Raw genomic sequence first — 15,309 nt, 5'->3', positions numbered from 1 at the left:
CAAAACAGGGCTACCTTTATTATACTTTGACTGAGCCAACCATAATGCACATTATACATGTTGGAAGCTTTCAAAGCTATAGTGGTGAAGTCCTAAAGAATCCTAGGGAGAGAGTCAATGGACTGGGACTTTGCTATTTGAGGTTTCTACCTTAAACAAAGGTAAAGCAATATTTTTCCCTTTTCAGTTTGGACTGCACTGGCATGTTTTACTTTAAACACGCCTAAAGGTTTTCCTGATGCAACACTGAGAAATTCAGTGTTCTCTTCCTATCAATGGAGCTTGTAGCTTCCAAAGGCAGTAGCTTTTTGTCTTGCTAATGGGATTTAAAGTTTATTTCCAGGGCTAAATCTTCCAGTACCCCCCATGGCTAGAAATCCACTAGGCTCAGCTTTGGAAGAAGGAAATGGAAAACCTCCTTTGAACAAATCTTACCAAGTAAACCCATGATAGGGTTGAAATGACCTGAAGGCACACAACAGCAACAACAACACCCCATGGCCACAAGGAGGAGAGGCCCACCTGCATGGATACCTTTCCATACCATCGGAACTGAAGACAGCAACCACAACATCTGAACCAAATGCAAGGCTATGACTCTTTCTTTCTTTCTTTCTTTCTTTCTTTCTTTCTTTCTTTCTTTCTCCTGTATGATTTTTAACACCTTTGCCTGATGAAGAAGCCAGTGGAGCTTTGCAAGCTTGCAACATATATAAAGTGCATTTTGGTTGTCCCCATAAAGGTATCCCTGTTTTGGGGATTTTGGATGATACTGTACATTTCAGTATGTTTTTGGATATACTATAAATGCCCGAATAACCATTCCTCCTTCTCTTCCTCCAAGATGGAAAAAAGTGTGTGTGTGAGGGTGGATATATAATGTGCATTTGTGGTTGGCCCCATAAAGATACCTCTGGCTTGTGGATTTTGCGTGATACTGTACATTTCAATTATGGTTTTGGATATGGAAATGCCTGAATAGCCATTCCTCCACCTCCTCCTTGAAGACAAAAAAGTGTGTGTATGAGGGAGCATAGTTCAGGATCATCTGCTTAGTTTCTCTTGTCAAAACAATTGTGTTTGTAGGGCTGAAAGTTAAATGCACTACTGTCTGTACAAATTTTGCTTTTTCATTCTGTGTGATGTCACGCAAATTGCCTGCTGCTTTAATGCTTGGCTTCATACCCTAATTACATAAGTCATCTGGCAACAAATGCTGTACCCCTTTTGGATGACTGCTTCAGTATATCCCAGAGGATACCCGTCTCTCTCCCATATTCTGGTTTTAAAAAAACACATTTAAAATCTCAACTGGCTGGTTAACATGTCAGAAACATCTTGAAACGGTTGTGGAGGGTTGGTGGATCTAGAAATCATATGGCGATACTAAAGCAAGCTGTTGGAAAGACAGAAAAGAAAAGAAAGATTAGGGGTTCGCAGTGGTCTACAGCAGCCTTCACCAAATTGAGGCGTTCCAGGGTTGGCATCCTTTTAGGGTGTGTAAGAGTACTTTGTCGGATAAATATTTGTGGTACGATTGTGGCGAAGTGCATTCTCCCTTCTACATCTGCCTAAATTTTTGTATGAGTTATGTCACTGAAGAATAATGGTTAGCTCAGTATGGTCATGTAATAAAACTTTTTGTTACAGTCTTACGTTTTCATGAATATGGAATAATGTATAACCTCGTCCCGCTTTTGCCATCCCAGTGTCGCATTTTTGTCTCAAGGAAATATGGTCAGCCTGTTGAAGGCACACAACAACAACGCATAAGTTTCTCTTGTGCATGCAGATGTGGGTTGTTTTTTTTCAGGTGGTGGTCTGCAACACCCAAAGGACCTTCATTTTACAAAAAAGCCCCTGAAACTGCTCCATGTGGCCGTTGCATGCTCCATGAGGTTTGCAAAAGCATCTAGCTATGTCCTGTTGCTGCTGCTGCTGCTGTTGTTGTTAGCTGCCCTCAAGTCAACTTTGACTCATGGCAACCCTCCCTATGGATGAGACATCTCCAAGAATCGCTATCCTCCCCTGCAGTCTTGCCCAGATCCTGCAATAAGCCCTTGCCCATAATAAACCCCCAGATTGAGTCTATCTATCTGGTTTGTGGTCTTCCTCTCTTTCTTCTACCTTCCACCTTTCCTCACATTGTTGCTTTTCCCAGTGATCCATGCCTTCTCATTATGTGGCCAAAGTTCAATAGTCTCAACTTGATCATCTTAGCTTAGAAGGAGAGCTCTGGAGTGATCTGTTCAAGAACCCATTTGTTTATCTTCTTGGCTGTCCATGGGATCATCCTAAGTCCTCTTCTCCAGAACCACATTTTGAATCAGTTGATTTTCTTTCTGTCTGCTTCCTTCACCGTCCAACTCTCGCATCTGTCCATGGTGATGGGAAGTACATTATCTTGGACGAGTCTAACTTTATTGCTAGTTGTATGTCTTTACTCTTTAGGATCTTGCCTAGTTCTTTCCTAGCCGCCCTTCCCATTCCTAGTCTTCTTTCCTGACTTCAGCCTCCATTCTGGTCAATGTTTAATCCTAGATATGGGAATTCTTTAACCATGTCAGTTTCCTTCTTGTCTAGATTATATTTCTTCAGTGGTCATTATTTTTGTCCCATAGTGAGTTGGTAAATGAAGACACCAGTGGTGAGATCTTCCTCCAAAAGGTCTCAGTGCTGATGTTGTCGTTTTGCATGTGGCTTTGGAGATGTTGTCAGATGCTATTGCAATCCTTTTTTGCTCCCCATAGAGCAGGGAACATCTGCATAAGGGCCTTTTCCAGGGCTTTTTTGGTAAATAGGGAAGTAGATATATTGCTCAGCCTAGTTTAGGTCTGCATGGAGATCTTCATGCTACACTGAGCGGATGTCAGGTTGCAGCCCAGATGCGTTTGCATTATAGCTCCCATCATCCCAGCACACATGGGTCATGGGAGCTGTGGTTCATGGGAACTGATAGTCGTACATCTGGAAGGTAAAAGGTTATGGGAGGCTGGCTTACAGGCTCAGGGTTGGCAGCTTTAAAGGACATCTGTCGGGAGGCTTTGTGCCTTTGAAAAAAGAAAGTGAATTGCATGGCCAGAAAGTATGCAGGAAAATAACTCCTCTAAGTTCAGTGCATTTTGTAGGCAGCTGCCCATAAATAAGTAAACGCTCATAAATAGACTGTGGAATTCTTGCTCCCTCTCTCTGAATATTATTTGGATGGTCAGTTCCGAGTGGAAAGATGTGGGATGCTGGAAGGTCTTCCAAGAAATATGCCATACTGCATCAGTGATTTTTAGTACAGAGCTGTGTATCTTTGTGTTTGTGTGTTTCCTCTCCAGGGCCATGTCAAATACAGGATGCTTCCCAATACCAGCATGGATTACTTTCCAGTCTAGCCCAGTATTGTCTGTTTCAGATATAGGGAACCTTTCCTCATCACATCCAGAGTCTTTTCGCTGGAGGTACTAAGACTGACCCTGGAATCGTTAAAGCAGGTGTTTTTCCATTGGGGGAAAAAAAGGAATTTCTGTTCATTGCCTTGCGTTAAGTCTGTGTTCCCTAAAAACAGATTTGGGGGATGTTAGTATTTTCCTTTTTGGACTGCAGCCGTCAGCATCCTCCCCTCAGCATGGGTTCCTGTGAAAAGGTCCAAAGTGCATCTCTAAATTTGCTGTGTGGATTTGCAAAAGATGGATAACAGTACTTCAATATGTACTTTAATGATGCTATTGAGAAAACGTGGAAGACTGTCTCTGTCTTTTATCTCCCCAAAGTTTTCTAAATAGTTTGTGAGGTTGTTCGATGCTGCTGCAAATGGTGGATTATAGGATTATGGTGGTTGATGCATGCCTTTGAGTTATTTTTGACTTATGCTGACTAAGGTGACTTTATCCCGGGGATTTTTGGGGGGCAAAATTTGCTCATAGCAGCAGGTCTGTCTTTGCCTTCCTCTGAGGCTGAGAGTGTGTGACTTAGTGGGTTTCCATGGCTGAGTGGGGATTCGAACCCTGGTTTCCATAGTCTAGCACTCAAACCACCACACCACTTTTGCTCCTATGGTTTCAAAAATCTATACCCAAGTCATTAAGTAATCCAAAATGTTGATAACGTTTTTCTTGACTAAACACTGGTGTGTGTGTGTATGGGAGGGAGGGGATAATGGGGATTGCTTTGTATTGTATAAATTTCTGTTATTGTAAGCTGCCTTGATCCTGATGGAGAAGTGGGATAAAAATAAAATATTATTATTATTATTTTATTATATATGAAACAGTATAATCTAGTGGATGTTTAGTTGATTAAATTTAAATTATCCTATAGTCCAGGCTGTGAAGGGTAGTTTCTTTGTTGTCGGCGGATGCTTGAACTTAGTTTTTATGGGTATGAATTTGGAAGAAATAAGCATGAAGCATTTAGGTGCTTCGATTGGGAAGCATTTGGCTTCCCAGATCCTTCTGGTGTAATGTGGAATAATTGGGAAGATAATTTACATGTATAAACATTGCAATTTCAGACACCAGGGATTGTTGGTCCTGATCCAGAGGTGTGTTAGTGTGTGGCTGTCAGGGTCTCCCCCCCCTTCCTTTTTTTAAAAATTGGCTGGTGTGTGTTTCCCTTAAAAGAGCTTTTCCGAATGTTGGCCTGGATTTGTTGGCAGGTGGCTGAACTACGTGTCGTGTTCAGAAAGTGCCGATATTGTCTTCCATGGGCAGCACAAAGAAGCTTTTTGTAAAAATTTCAGCACGATATTAGCTTACTAACAACACTGCTATTCATGACGGCGCACGCTGCTGATAAAACTTTTAAGCAGACAAGATATATTGTCCCTCTTTGGAAGAATATTAATAAGGAATTACTGGATTATCCAGTATTTAAATGCCTATTGATAGAAGCATTAGTTATTCTCAAAACCTTCCGAACTAGGTACGGTATAGAAATTTAAATGAAGACCCTGTCATGAATATGTATTCATTTGATCATCCTAAATATTTTTATAAATATCTTCTGCATGTTGTCAGTTTTGAATCTGATACTTAGAGATTTAATCGGGGGTTTGGAGGAAGGTCATAGAAGAACACAATTTGTTGTTGATGTTGTTGACATTCGTGGGTATGCTATCCCTATAGATGGAGACTCACTTTTTTGGTGGCTATTTAGGGTTTAAAGATCAGTAGCAATACTTTGAATTGGCCTTGGCAGCCTATTGGGAGCAAATGTTTCTTAAGACATGAGCCAACAGTGTGATGTGGCAGCAAAAAAGGCTAGCACGGTTTTCATCCACGTAAACAGGACTGCTGCATCCAGATGAAGTTATAATGTTAGTCTATCTTACTTTGGAAAAAATGACTTGAAATCCTGTGTCCAGTTTTGCGCACCACAGTTTAAGAATGATATTGACAAAGTAGAACATGGTCCAGAGAAAGGTGACCAAGATGATAAAAGGTCCGGAAACCAAATCTCATAAGGAAATTGGGTATATTTAGCATGGAGAAGAGACAAAAGAGAGGTGATACAGTAACTATCCTTAAATAGTGTATCCAAAGGACTGATATGTAGATTATAGAGAGCAAGATTGTTTTCTGATGCTCCAGAGAGGATAGGACCCAAAGCGGTGGATCCAAATGATAAGAAATGTGAAAAGCGATTCTGGCTAAACTTTAGGAAGAACTTCTAGGATCTAAGAGCTGTTTCTCACCTTTTAAAGGTGGAGCATTATCCTTCCTTGGAAGTTTTTAAGCGGAGATAAAATAGCCATTTCTCTTGAAGGTGCCTTATCAGTGGATTCTTGTGTGGCGTCGGATGCCACATTTCAGTTCCTCCAAACTCTATGAATTTAGATAACATTTCTGTACCCACTCTTCATCCCTTAAATAACCAAAGTAGTTTGCAGTATTTCCATTGTGTGTGTGTGTGTTACACTCCAATTTTTTGAAAAGCTATATTGATTGCCGTTGGCTTCCCAGCACTTTCTTTAAAGCCTTAGGTGCATCTTTGTTTGCAGATATTTGCATCCTAGGTTTTTCCAGGGCTTTAAATGTTTGCATCCTAGGTGCAAATACCTGAAGGTGCATCTTTTACTCAGCTGGTCTGTGTACCTTCAGACTTCTTGCAGATCTTCTTCTCTGTGAATTGCTTTTCTTTGGACAGGTAAATTATATATCTGCAAAAGGAGAAGAGCTCTTTCTGCTGTGGTGCCTTCTTTGGAACATCCTCTCTAAAGAAATAATACCTGATATGCCAGCTTTATGGTCTTCTTAGCAACAGATGCAGACTTTCCCCAACCCTTTTAAATGGCAAAGTTGCCTTTTGCCTGTTCTGTGGTATATATATTTGTGTGCATGCCTGACGTTTATTTCTGTTCTGATTCTTGTTAATATTTCCATTGTATTTCTGTTGCCACAATTAACTTTATCCATGCCTCTGAATTTATCTATCTATTTAGAGTATTTATACCCTGTTTTTCAGTCACAAAGGCTCTTTGTATCCACCTGGGTCAGAATTATTGTAAATAAATGTCTAATTTGAAATAATGTCAAATTTGGAAGATCAAAAAACCCAACAGGCCACCATCCTAAGAATACATGGTCCATGTATTCCCTTTTTCTATTCTTCTCTGCTTGAACTGAGCACATGATTTGCAGTTCCTAAATGGATAAAAAGCACTGACATTAGGAGTAGAAGATAGATAGATAGATAGATAGATAGATAGATAGATAGTGTCACTTCTAGGGATTTGAAAATACAGAGCCTTGAAAAGGATGCAGTTGTTTTCTCTTTTTCCGAAGCAAAAGTTGGAAACCATTCAGCCCTTTGGATGATATTGGACTGCAACTCCCAGCTTTCCTTACCATTTGGTGATGCTGCAGAAGGATGCTGAGACTTGCATTTCTTTATTTCTAAAGCATGGCAGAATTATTGAAGTTGCTTGGCTCTGGCAAGAAGCCACTGTGCTGTTCGGGGCTGGAAATACACTCAATAAGGTCAAAGAAAGAAGTGTGTTGAGGCCATGCATATTAATTGGGATGCAAATTGGGCATTGCATAATGTGCAATAAGTATAAAGTTTCTGCGTTGTGCCTTTCCAGAAACAAGAGTCACGTAACTACTATGCAGGTAAAAGCCCTGCTATCTATCTGTTTTGACACTTGGCTTGCAGTTTTAAAGAGGGATGCTATGTGTTTTGACGTTCTTGAGAGCAACACTGGAAAAAGAGGCCTAACAGGTTCAGTCTCCTTTGTCCAAAAATCCTTGGGACCAGAAGTCTTTTGGATTTTGGAATATTGGCATATACAAAATGAGATCTCTTGGAGATGAGACCCAAGCCTAAACATGAAGCTCATTTACATTTCATATACACCTAATACACATACCTTGAATGTAATGTTACACATAATACAGGGTGATTCAAAAAGAATGGTGCAAAACCAAGTAAGAACAGCTTTACTTTTGCCCTATTCTTTTTGGGTCGCCCTGTATTTTCAGTAATTTTGTGCATGAAAGCTTTATTTCTGGAAATACGAGACGTTTAGCAATGCAGGTACCAAACCAAGATGGTTAAAACACCAAGATTTTTGCAAATGAGGGAGAGCTAGTACAGTACATACATACACATGCACAAAAGGACAAACCCATATAAGTTTGTTGGTCCTCTGAATTTGTTTGCCATGTGTTGTTGTTGTGTGTCTTTCAGTCATTTCTGATTTATGGCGACCCTAAGGCCAAACTATCATGGGGTTTTCTTGGCAAGAATTGCTCATAGGAGGTTTGTTGTTGCCTTCTCCTGCGGCTGAGAGAATATGACTTGCCTATGGTCACATATGTGATATACTGAACCTATTTTGTGAACCCATCAAGTTAAAGGAACTTGCTTTTCTTTTTTGTGGGAGGGAAAATATTGATGTTGATGCCCCTGTTTGTAGTATTTCCCAAATGAACATCACCGCAACCTTGGCAGAACCTGAAATGTGTTGTATGCCATTTGCAGCAGTGATTTTAACCGTGCAAAATGGTACCTTGGAGTGCAATATCGACAGTAAATGAATTCAGATATATTTTTTTAATAGGTGCATTCTTTTCATTTAAGAGTCAGCTTGGACTTTTTGCTGGCTTCTCTCCCCAGTAAATATTGAAAGAAGAGTACCAAAAAAGCCATACTTCATTTTAAAACCATTATGTAAGTTATTGGGCTGTGTTTCCAGAGTCTGATAAGAACAGAATGTGGTTTGTTTACAGAGAGTTTTGAGCTGTTTTACAAGGCATTTAAACACGGTTTCCTTCATTCTCTTGACTTCCGAGACGGCAAAGCTGAAAACTTGAAGCTATAAGAGAAACTTGTTGGAAAAACAAGTGGCATCAATTAGGGCCTGTGTCCGGACAGACAGAATTGGGATAAGTTGAACTAGTGCTTTTATTGTTGTTCTTAAATGCTGAAGTTGGTTAGTATTTAGGTTGCACCTTGTTTTTGCCAAGGCTTAAACTGGCAGAATGAGGGCATTTGGTGGTGGAGATAATGCCAGGCAATGCCCACTTCCAGTCATTCTAGAGGACAGGCCAGAAACAAATCCATTTCCCCCTGAATAATATGCTTTCCATCATAGGAATGCATTGCTATGAACTCAACGTGAGTGTTGCTTTGCATGGGATGCTGGTTAGGAAATGAAAAATCTCATTTTTGAAGGAATTTATTGGGTCAGTTTTATATATGTGAACTCTTCCATTTCCAGAGGAAACACTTTGTTAGTTTAGATGCGGACAACAAAATGCTGACTCTAACAGCAAAATGCTTCTTGTTTCAGCCGAAGAAACTTTCTTTTGACTTTTTCCACTTTGAAAAACCTTTTTGAGAAATGTTTTTTTAAATCTTGGTGACATGGGTTTATTGCAGGGTGTGCATAGAGTGGAAGTCAAGGGCTGAATCGGTATTAACAATCGTCCCACCTATGCTGCTTGCACACTGCGGAAATAATCCAGATTGACACCGCTTTAACTGCCATGGCTAGATTTATTTATTTACAACTTTATTTATTTTATTTGTAAATTGTAGTTTGCTGTGGCACAAGCAGAGCTCTCCCGCAAAGAAGGGTAAATGTGTCACTAAAAACTACAATTCCAAGGATTGCATAGCACTGAAGCATGGTAGTTAAAGTGGTGTCAAACTGGATTATTTCTGCGGTGGAGATGCAACCCTAGCCGTTCAGTTTAAGAATTTGCTTCTATTCCTGGGCCTTAACAAAGCTTTGTAGTTGACCTTTTCAAAACACCTCTTTATTCTTACTCACAACATGGTCTCTGGGTTCTTTCACCATTGTGCAAAGTTGTTTTTGTTGTTGTGTGCCTTCAAGTAGTTTCCAACTTACTGCAAGAACCCCACCATGGGGTTTTCCTAGCAAGTTTTGTTCAGACATTGATTTTCCTTCGCAAGGTTGAGAGATTGTAACTTGCCAAAGATTGGGCTTCTATGGTTGGTTGGGGATTGAAACCCTGGTCTTCAGTGTCACGGTCCAGTGCTCAAACCACTACACTACACTGGATTTCTTTTGCAAAATACTGGGCGAAAAACAGCATGGCGTAGTGGTTTGAACGTTAGACTATGACTCTGGAGACCAGGACTCGAATCCCAGCTCAGCCATGGAAACCCACTTAGGCAAGACCTTAGGCAAGTCATACTTTCTCAGCCTCAGGGGAAGGCAATGGCAAACTTCCTCTGAACAGATCTTGCCAAGAAAAACTCCATGATAAGTTCTTCACCTTAGGGTTGCCATAAGTCGGAAATGACTTGAAGGCACACAGCAACAAAACCCAGGATGTGAATTTTTGTATAATCTTGCAGCAACATTGCAAGTCGCTTCCAAATATTTCTCCTTTTTCTTTTCCTTCTTTTTTTTAAAAAAACTCATTATTATTATTATTATTATTATTATTATTATTATTATTATTATTATTGTGCTTTATTTATAAAGCACTGTAAATTTACACAGCGCTGTGTACATACAGTCTGTTAAAACAGATCAAATAAACCTGCCTATGGCGTACGCTTTCCAAAAGCAGTGCATCTCAAGCAAGCGCAAGGTGACGGCTTTTCATTCCGCCCAACTTGCTCTCTCCTGTCTGCTTTAAAATTCTGGTTTTTAAAGTTCCCATCGACAACATTTTTAATCTCGCTGTCTGACATAGAAACCCCTTTCGGTCTGCAGTGCTGGCATTCACGTGGGAGAGGATTAGCGTACGTCGAACTGCAGAGTCAGTGAAAACGTGACCTTCCTGTATAGTACAGTCGCTCGCATGCCACAATCCGTCGCGAGCATAAAATGTGCGACAAATAACATTCTACGTCTACAAAGCACCAAGGTGGTTTTGGGGTGTGTGCACGTGTGGGTCAGTGGGAAGGAGGAATAAAACCAACAATAACCCAGATGCTTAAATTACAAGTAATTGTATATCTGGGTGTCGGGTGTCCAGCCAGTTTGCTTATGTCTGTGTGATGTTCGTTGGAAATGGAGAGAGTTGATCCTCTTACAAGATCTTTCATGCACTTATTTTTATTGCATCCAGAAGTTGCCTGCACCCTGCAGCCTACATTGGAGTAGCTTTGTATTTTTTAATTATACTATTGCATAGTATAATTAAATTAATGCAGCCTACATTGGAGTAGTTTTGTAATATTTCATGCACCCTGCAGCTTACGTTGAAATAGTTTTTTATGTTTTTACTACTTCAGCGTAAACTGCAGGTTTTTCATTATGCTATTACAAGCATCCTGCTGCTTACACTGGAGTAGTTTTGCATGTTTTAAATTATACTATTGCATGCTCCCTGCAGCTTACATTGGAGTAGTTTTGCATGCTTTTAATTGTACTGGTCTTTACATATTGTAAGCTGCTTTGAGCTCCAGTTTTGGGAAGAGGGTGAGATATAATAATAATAGTAGTAGTAGTTTGAACCAACTTTCAATGTCTTGCAGATTTTGACCCCTTGGCACATTTTTTACTTATTGGCACATTGCACGGTGGGAGACTAGATTGCAAATGTAGACCATATCCATGGATTCATTATCCACGGATTCAAGTTTCCACAGCTTGAAAGTATTCAAATACACTCTCTCTCTCTCTCTCTCTCTCTCTCCCCCCAAACAGCAGACCTTGATTTTGCCATTTTATATAAGGGGCACCATTTCAGCATGCCATTGTATTTAATGGGACTTGAACATCTATGGATTTTGTTATCCACCGGGCGTCCTGGAACCAAAGAGTCCACAGTAAATAAATGATTTAATTTGGTTCATTTCCCTTTCTCCCTCCCTTTTCTTTATCTTTTTGGTGAAGTTTAGGGGCAGGGAGAGTCAGCTCAAGGGGCTTTCTTAAAACACTATCCCTAATACCATCAGTGCTTAAATTCTTACTGAAATAATCCAGGAGAATGTAGATGTTGCGTGTTTATCTCTTTGGTTGGCGTCGGGTGCCAAGCTTTCATTAGGAACAGTTGCCTGACACAGTTTCATAGTTTTTGTTTGTGTGTTTGTTTCCCGTTTGGCATGGGTTGCAACAGTCGCATTTCAGTTAGTGTGATTTAATGCAGTTAAAGCCCTGGCAGCATCGCTAGTATTGCGATCCACTTGTTGTTACATAAGTGTAATTTGGGAACATACTTAAAAAGTGACAGAAGATCAGAGCCTGGGCTACAAGCAATTTGTTGGTTTTTTGGATCCAGGTGGATAGCTTTTGTTTTAAGGTTGCCCTGCTGGTCTTTTGCAGGGAACATTTGGGTAGCGTTTATATTGGTGTGTGCGCCTTCAAGTTATTTCTGGCTTACGGCGAACTTAAGGCAAACTTATCATGGGGTTTTCTTGGCAAGATTTGTTCAGAGGAGGTTTGCCATTGCTTTCCTCTGAGACTGAGAAAGTTGCACAGTGGATTTTATGGCTGAACTGGGAATCAAACCTTGGTCTCCCGTGTCATAATCCAACTTTCAGACAACAACACCACAGTATTGGGTCTTATAGTATTTGTGCGCAGGTTTTATTTGATCCTGATAAAGATATTGGCTGATACCAATTCACATGAGAATTCACTTCTTGCTTAAGTAAGCATAGCTGACAAATTTCCACTTCTCTTAAAAGATCATAATATCTAGGCCCAGTGTACTGCAAGCCTAATCTTCCTGTCTGTCCATCCATCCATCCATCCATCCAACCATTTGTCTACCTATCTCTCTCTGTGTGTGTCTATCTACCTACCTCTCCCTCCGTCCATCCATCCATCCATCCATCCATCCATCCATCCATCCATCTATCTGTCAATTCGCCTACCTACCTACCCATCCATTTATCTATCTCTGTCTGTCCGTCCGTCCATCCATCCATCTATCTTTCATCTGTCTATCTAAATATATAAATTACAAGTGTCTAAGCAAGGTGAGACCCACCCAACAATTATTTTTATTCATGTTACAATCTGGAGTAGATACAAAGAAGTGATTGCAACTGGCATCTTTCCGTCTCGTTCAGTTAAAAACGGGAAGTAACACCGAGCTACTTTTGTGACCTTAATTTTAAAAAAACAGAACATGATGCACCACCAGCTTTTGCTGATGGTTGTTAGCAGGGACTGTGAAACCATTTGGGGAAAGAAAGGGGGGGGGGAATAAGTGTGTGCTTTTGGTTATGCTTTGATAAAAGTTAATTAGCAGCAGCAAGAAAGTAATTCTGATTTTCTTTTCTTTTTTCCTCTTTCCTCTTTAATCAGAGCACAACAATGGAAGAAACGGCTATATGGGAACAACACACAGTGACGCTTCACAGAGTAAGTTTCTACAATTACAGTTCTGTGTCCATAACTCAGGATGCTGTCAGCTCTTGAAAACAATAGCAAAGATCCAGATGTCCGGAAGGAGGAAAGAAAGGAAACTAAAGTATTCCTTGTTTGACATGTGTGTGTTTGTATATTGCTTATAATAGTTTGTGTATACGTTCTGACAACATTTCTACAGGGTTGACTGTTAGCTGGTATTTTTAATAACAACAACAATTATTATTATTATAACATATACTTGAAATTATATGAAATTATATACTTCATGAAGATTTCACTTTGCATTAAAGAGTTATATTATGATGATAGTGGTGGTGTTCATTAAATGTATACTGTGCTTTTCCATGTATAATGTTCCAAGTGACAATAATAATAGTAACAACAGTTATTATTATTATTATTATTATTATTATTATTATTATTATTATTTCTTACTTGGCTCTTTCCATGGATTGAGACAGGGAACAACAACAAATAAACAATGCACAGCAACAATTACAAACACATTGATTAAAATATACAACAGTTTAAAAGGACACATAAGATATGCACATTCTAAGACAATCCACATTTAAAATTCATCATTTAAAAACAATAATTAAATGTAGGATCATGTGGATGCAGGGTAGTTTGGGTCCCCTTGGTTTCAGCCATCCAATGTTGTTGTGCAGTGCAACAAAGAATATACTAGCGAAAAAGAAAACCCTTTGTGAACACTTGACAATGATAAAACTCTCAATGCGTATATATCCCAAGCTGTGTTTCCAGGGGGGAAGTGCTGTACTTCACTGATAAGACTGATTTGCTTTGCATGCAAAAGGTTGCAAGTTCAATCCTTGGCATTTGTAGGTAGGGCTGGGAAATGCCTTCTCTCTGAAACCCTGGAGAGTCTCCCTGTACTTTTAACAGACCCTGCTGAACCAGTGACTCTCTTTGTTTTCTATATTGGAAATTGGTAGAATGCTTTATTGGCCGCAACATACAACTTCATGAAGATAGCATTCAGAGACATAGCCATGTTAGTCCAGAAAATCAGGATGCAAAGGGATCTTGCAGCACCTTTGAGACTAACTGCAAAAAACAAGTTGGTAGCATGAACTTCCATGGATTTGAGCCTACTTTCTAGCATGCATGTTGTTTTCTGCTAGTAGTATGGTGTGCATTTCTCCAGGTGTTTTGAACTTCATCTCCCAGAACCCCTAGCCAGTTTGGCCAGCAATCAACAGTTCTGGGGACAGAAGTCCAAAAATATCTGGAGGACCAAAGTTTGGGAAACACTTCTTTAAAGGAACCTGAATTCAAAGACATAGCCATATTCTCCATTCCAAACATGCATCTGAGGAAGTAGCCTCAAGCCTATGAAAACTCATGCTACCAACTCCTTTCTTTCAGTTAGTCTGAAAGGTGCTACAAGTTGATCCTTTTGCATAGTAACTTCATGAAGATTTAGCTTGCATCGGAGAGTTGTATTATGATGATGGTGATGTCCGTTAAATGTATACCATGCCTTTTCATGTATAATGTTCCAAATGATGAACAGTAAGACACAACAAAGTTTGATGTTAAGTTTGTGAAGATGAGTATGTGTGACATGGCCAAGTTAGATCGCCAGAAATTGGAGAGATGGTGGTCTTGTCCTCTCTCTTGACTAATGCCACTTCTTACATCATGGAATGATGCATTCCTGTACTGTATGGATGGGGAAAAGGCTGTTGGACTGCAACTCCCATCATGTCTTACTTTTGGCTAGGGCAGATGGAAGCTGTTGTCCAACAGTGCCCGAAAAGCTGCAGTTTGCCCACCATTTTGCTGTAGGTAACAAGAACTTGTTTCAAGTAGGCAAACCTAGGCTTAGTTTGGAAATCTCAAGGTTAATGTCTTTGACGAAAGGATAATGGAAGTTAGGGCCAGCTGCCTTGTTTTTGTGCATCGGAATCAAAATGGGAGGCTGTGTGAACAAGCAGTGTACCTTATTGAACCTGCCATTGTCCTTTGAATGCCTGACAAACCCAGGTAGATTTGTGATGCCTGTGCCCTGGTGCAATGAGACGTATACTGCAGTCTGGGGAATGAAGCCTGAACGGGAGGCTTTCCAAAGTCGCGCAGAGAGCTCTACTGCACCATATGCTCTGAGTTCCTGCCTGGAAAAGAGCTCTCTGGAGCCTGAAAGCCAGACTTCTTCTTCTTCTTCTGCTCTTTTTCACCCACGGAAAAGTGGACCAGTAAGAGGGATCGCTTCATCGACTCCTCCTTGCAAGTTGGCCAGACCTCCTTAAAGACTGGATTTTGCCGAAGCAAAAGATTACCTCTCCGATTCTGTGTGAACAAGCATCTGTTTTGCTAATTGGATTAGGGAAATGAAGAGAGAGGCTGCAGCAGACATAATTTTAAAAAAGCTTTTACCAGGAATGTGGGGCGGGCAGTGTGTATGTGTCTGTGTGTGTGGAGATTGTAGGGGGGTGGTATTTTTCTTTTCCCTCCCCGGTTGTGAGTTGGATTGGAACAGTGACAAGTTT

At 40.3% G+C, this 15,309-nt stretch overlaps 1 protein-coding gene across 15 annotated transcripts in view; it reads left to right on the top strand.

Moving 5' to 3' along the window:
* TJP1 (tight junction protein 1) overlaps window positions 1–15,309 on the top strand; it is a 249,808-nt gene that overhangs the window by 175,201 nt on the left and 59,298 nt on the right. For 13 of the 15 annotated variants that reach the window (XM_042475437.1, XM_042475451.1, XM_042475450.1 and 10 more), the window contains one exon: window positions 12,728–12,784. In XM_042475437.1, the coding sequence (XP_042331371.1) occupies window positions 12,728–12,784 (57 nt within the window). Of the gene's footprint in view, window positions 1–8,395; window positions 8,423–8,571; window positions 8,608–12,727; window positions 12,785–15,309 lie in introns of those variants that run through there. The other 2 variants (XM_042475447.1, XM_042475446.1) reach the window with 2 other exon arrangements.

Source organism: Sceloporus undulatus, chromosome 6 (assembly GCF_019175285.1).
Source record: "Sceloporus undulatus isolate JIND9_A2432 ecotype Alabama chromosome 6, SceUnd_v1.1, whole genome shotgun sequence".
In the NCBI taxonomy this organism is placed as follows: Eukaryota; Metazoa; Chordata; class Lepidosauria; order Squamata; family Phrynosomatidae; genus Sceloporus; species Sceloporus undulatus.
Note: the sequence above shows the minus strand (reverse complement) of the source record. Positions and strands in the feature narration are given on the sequence as shown.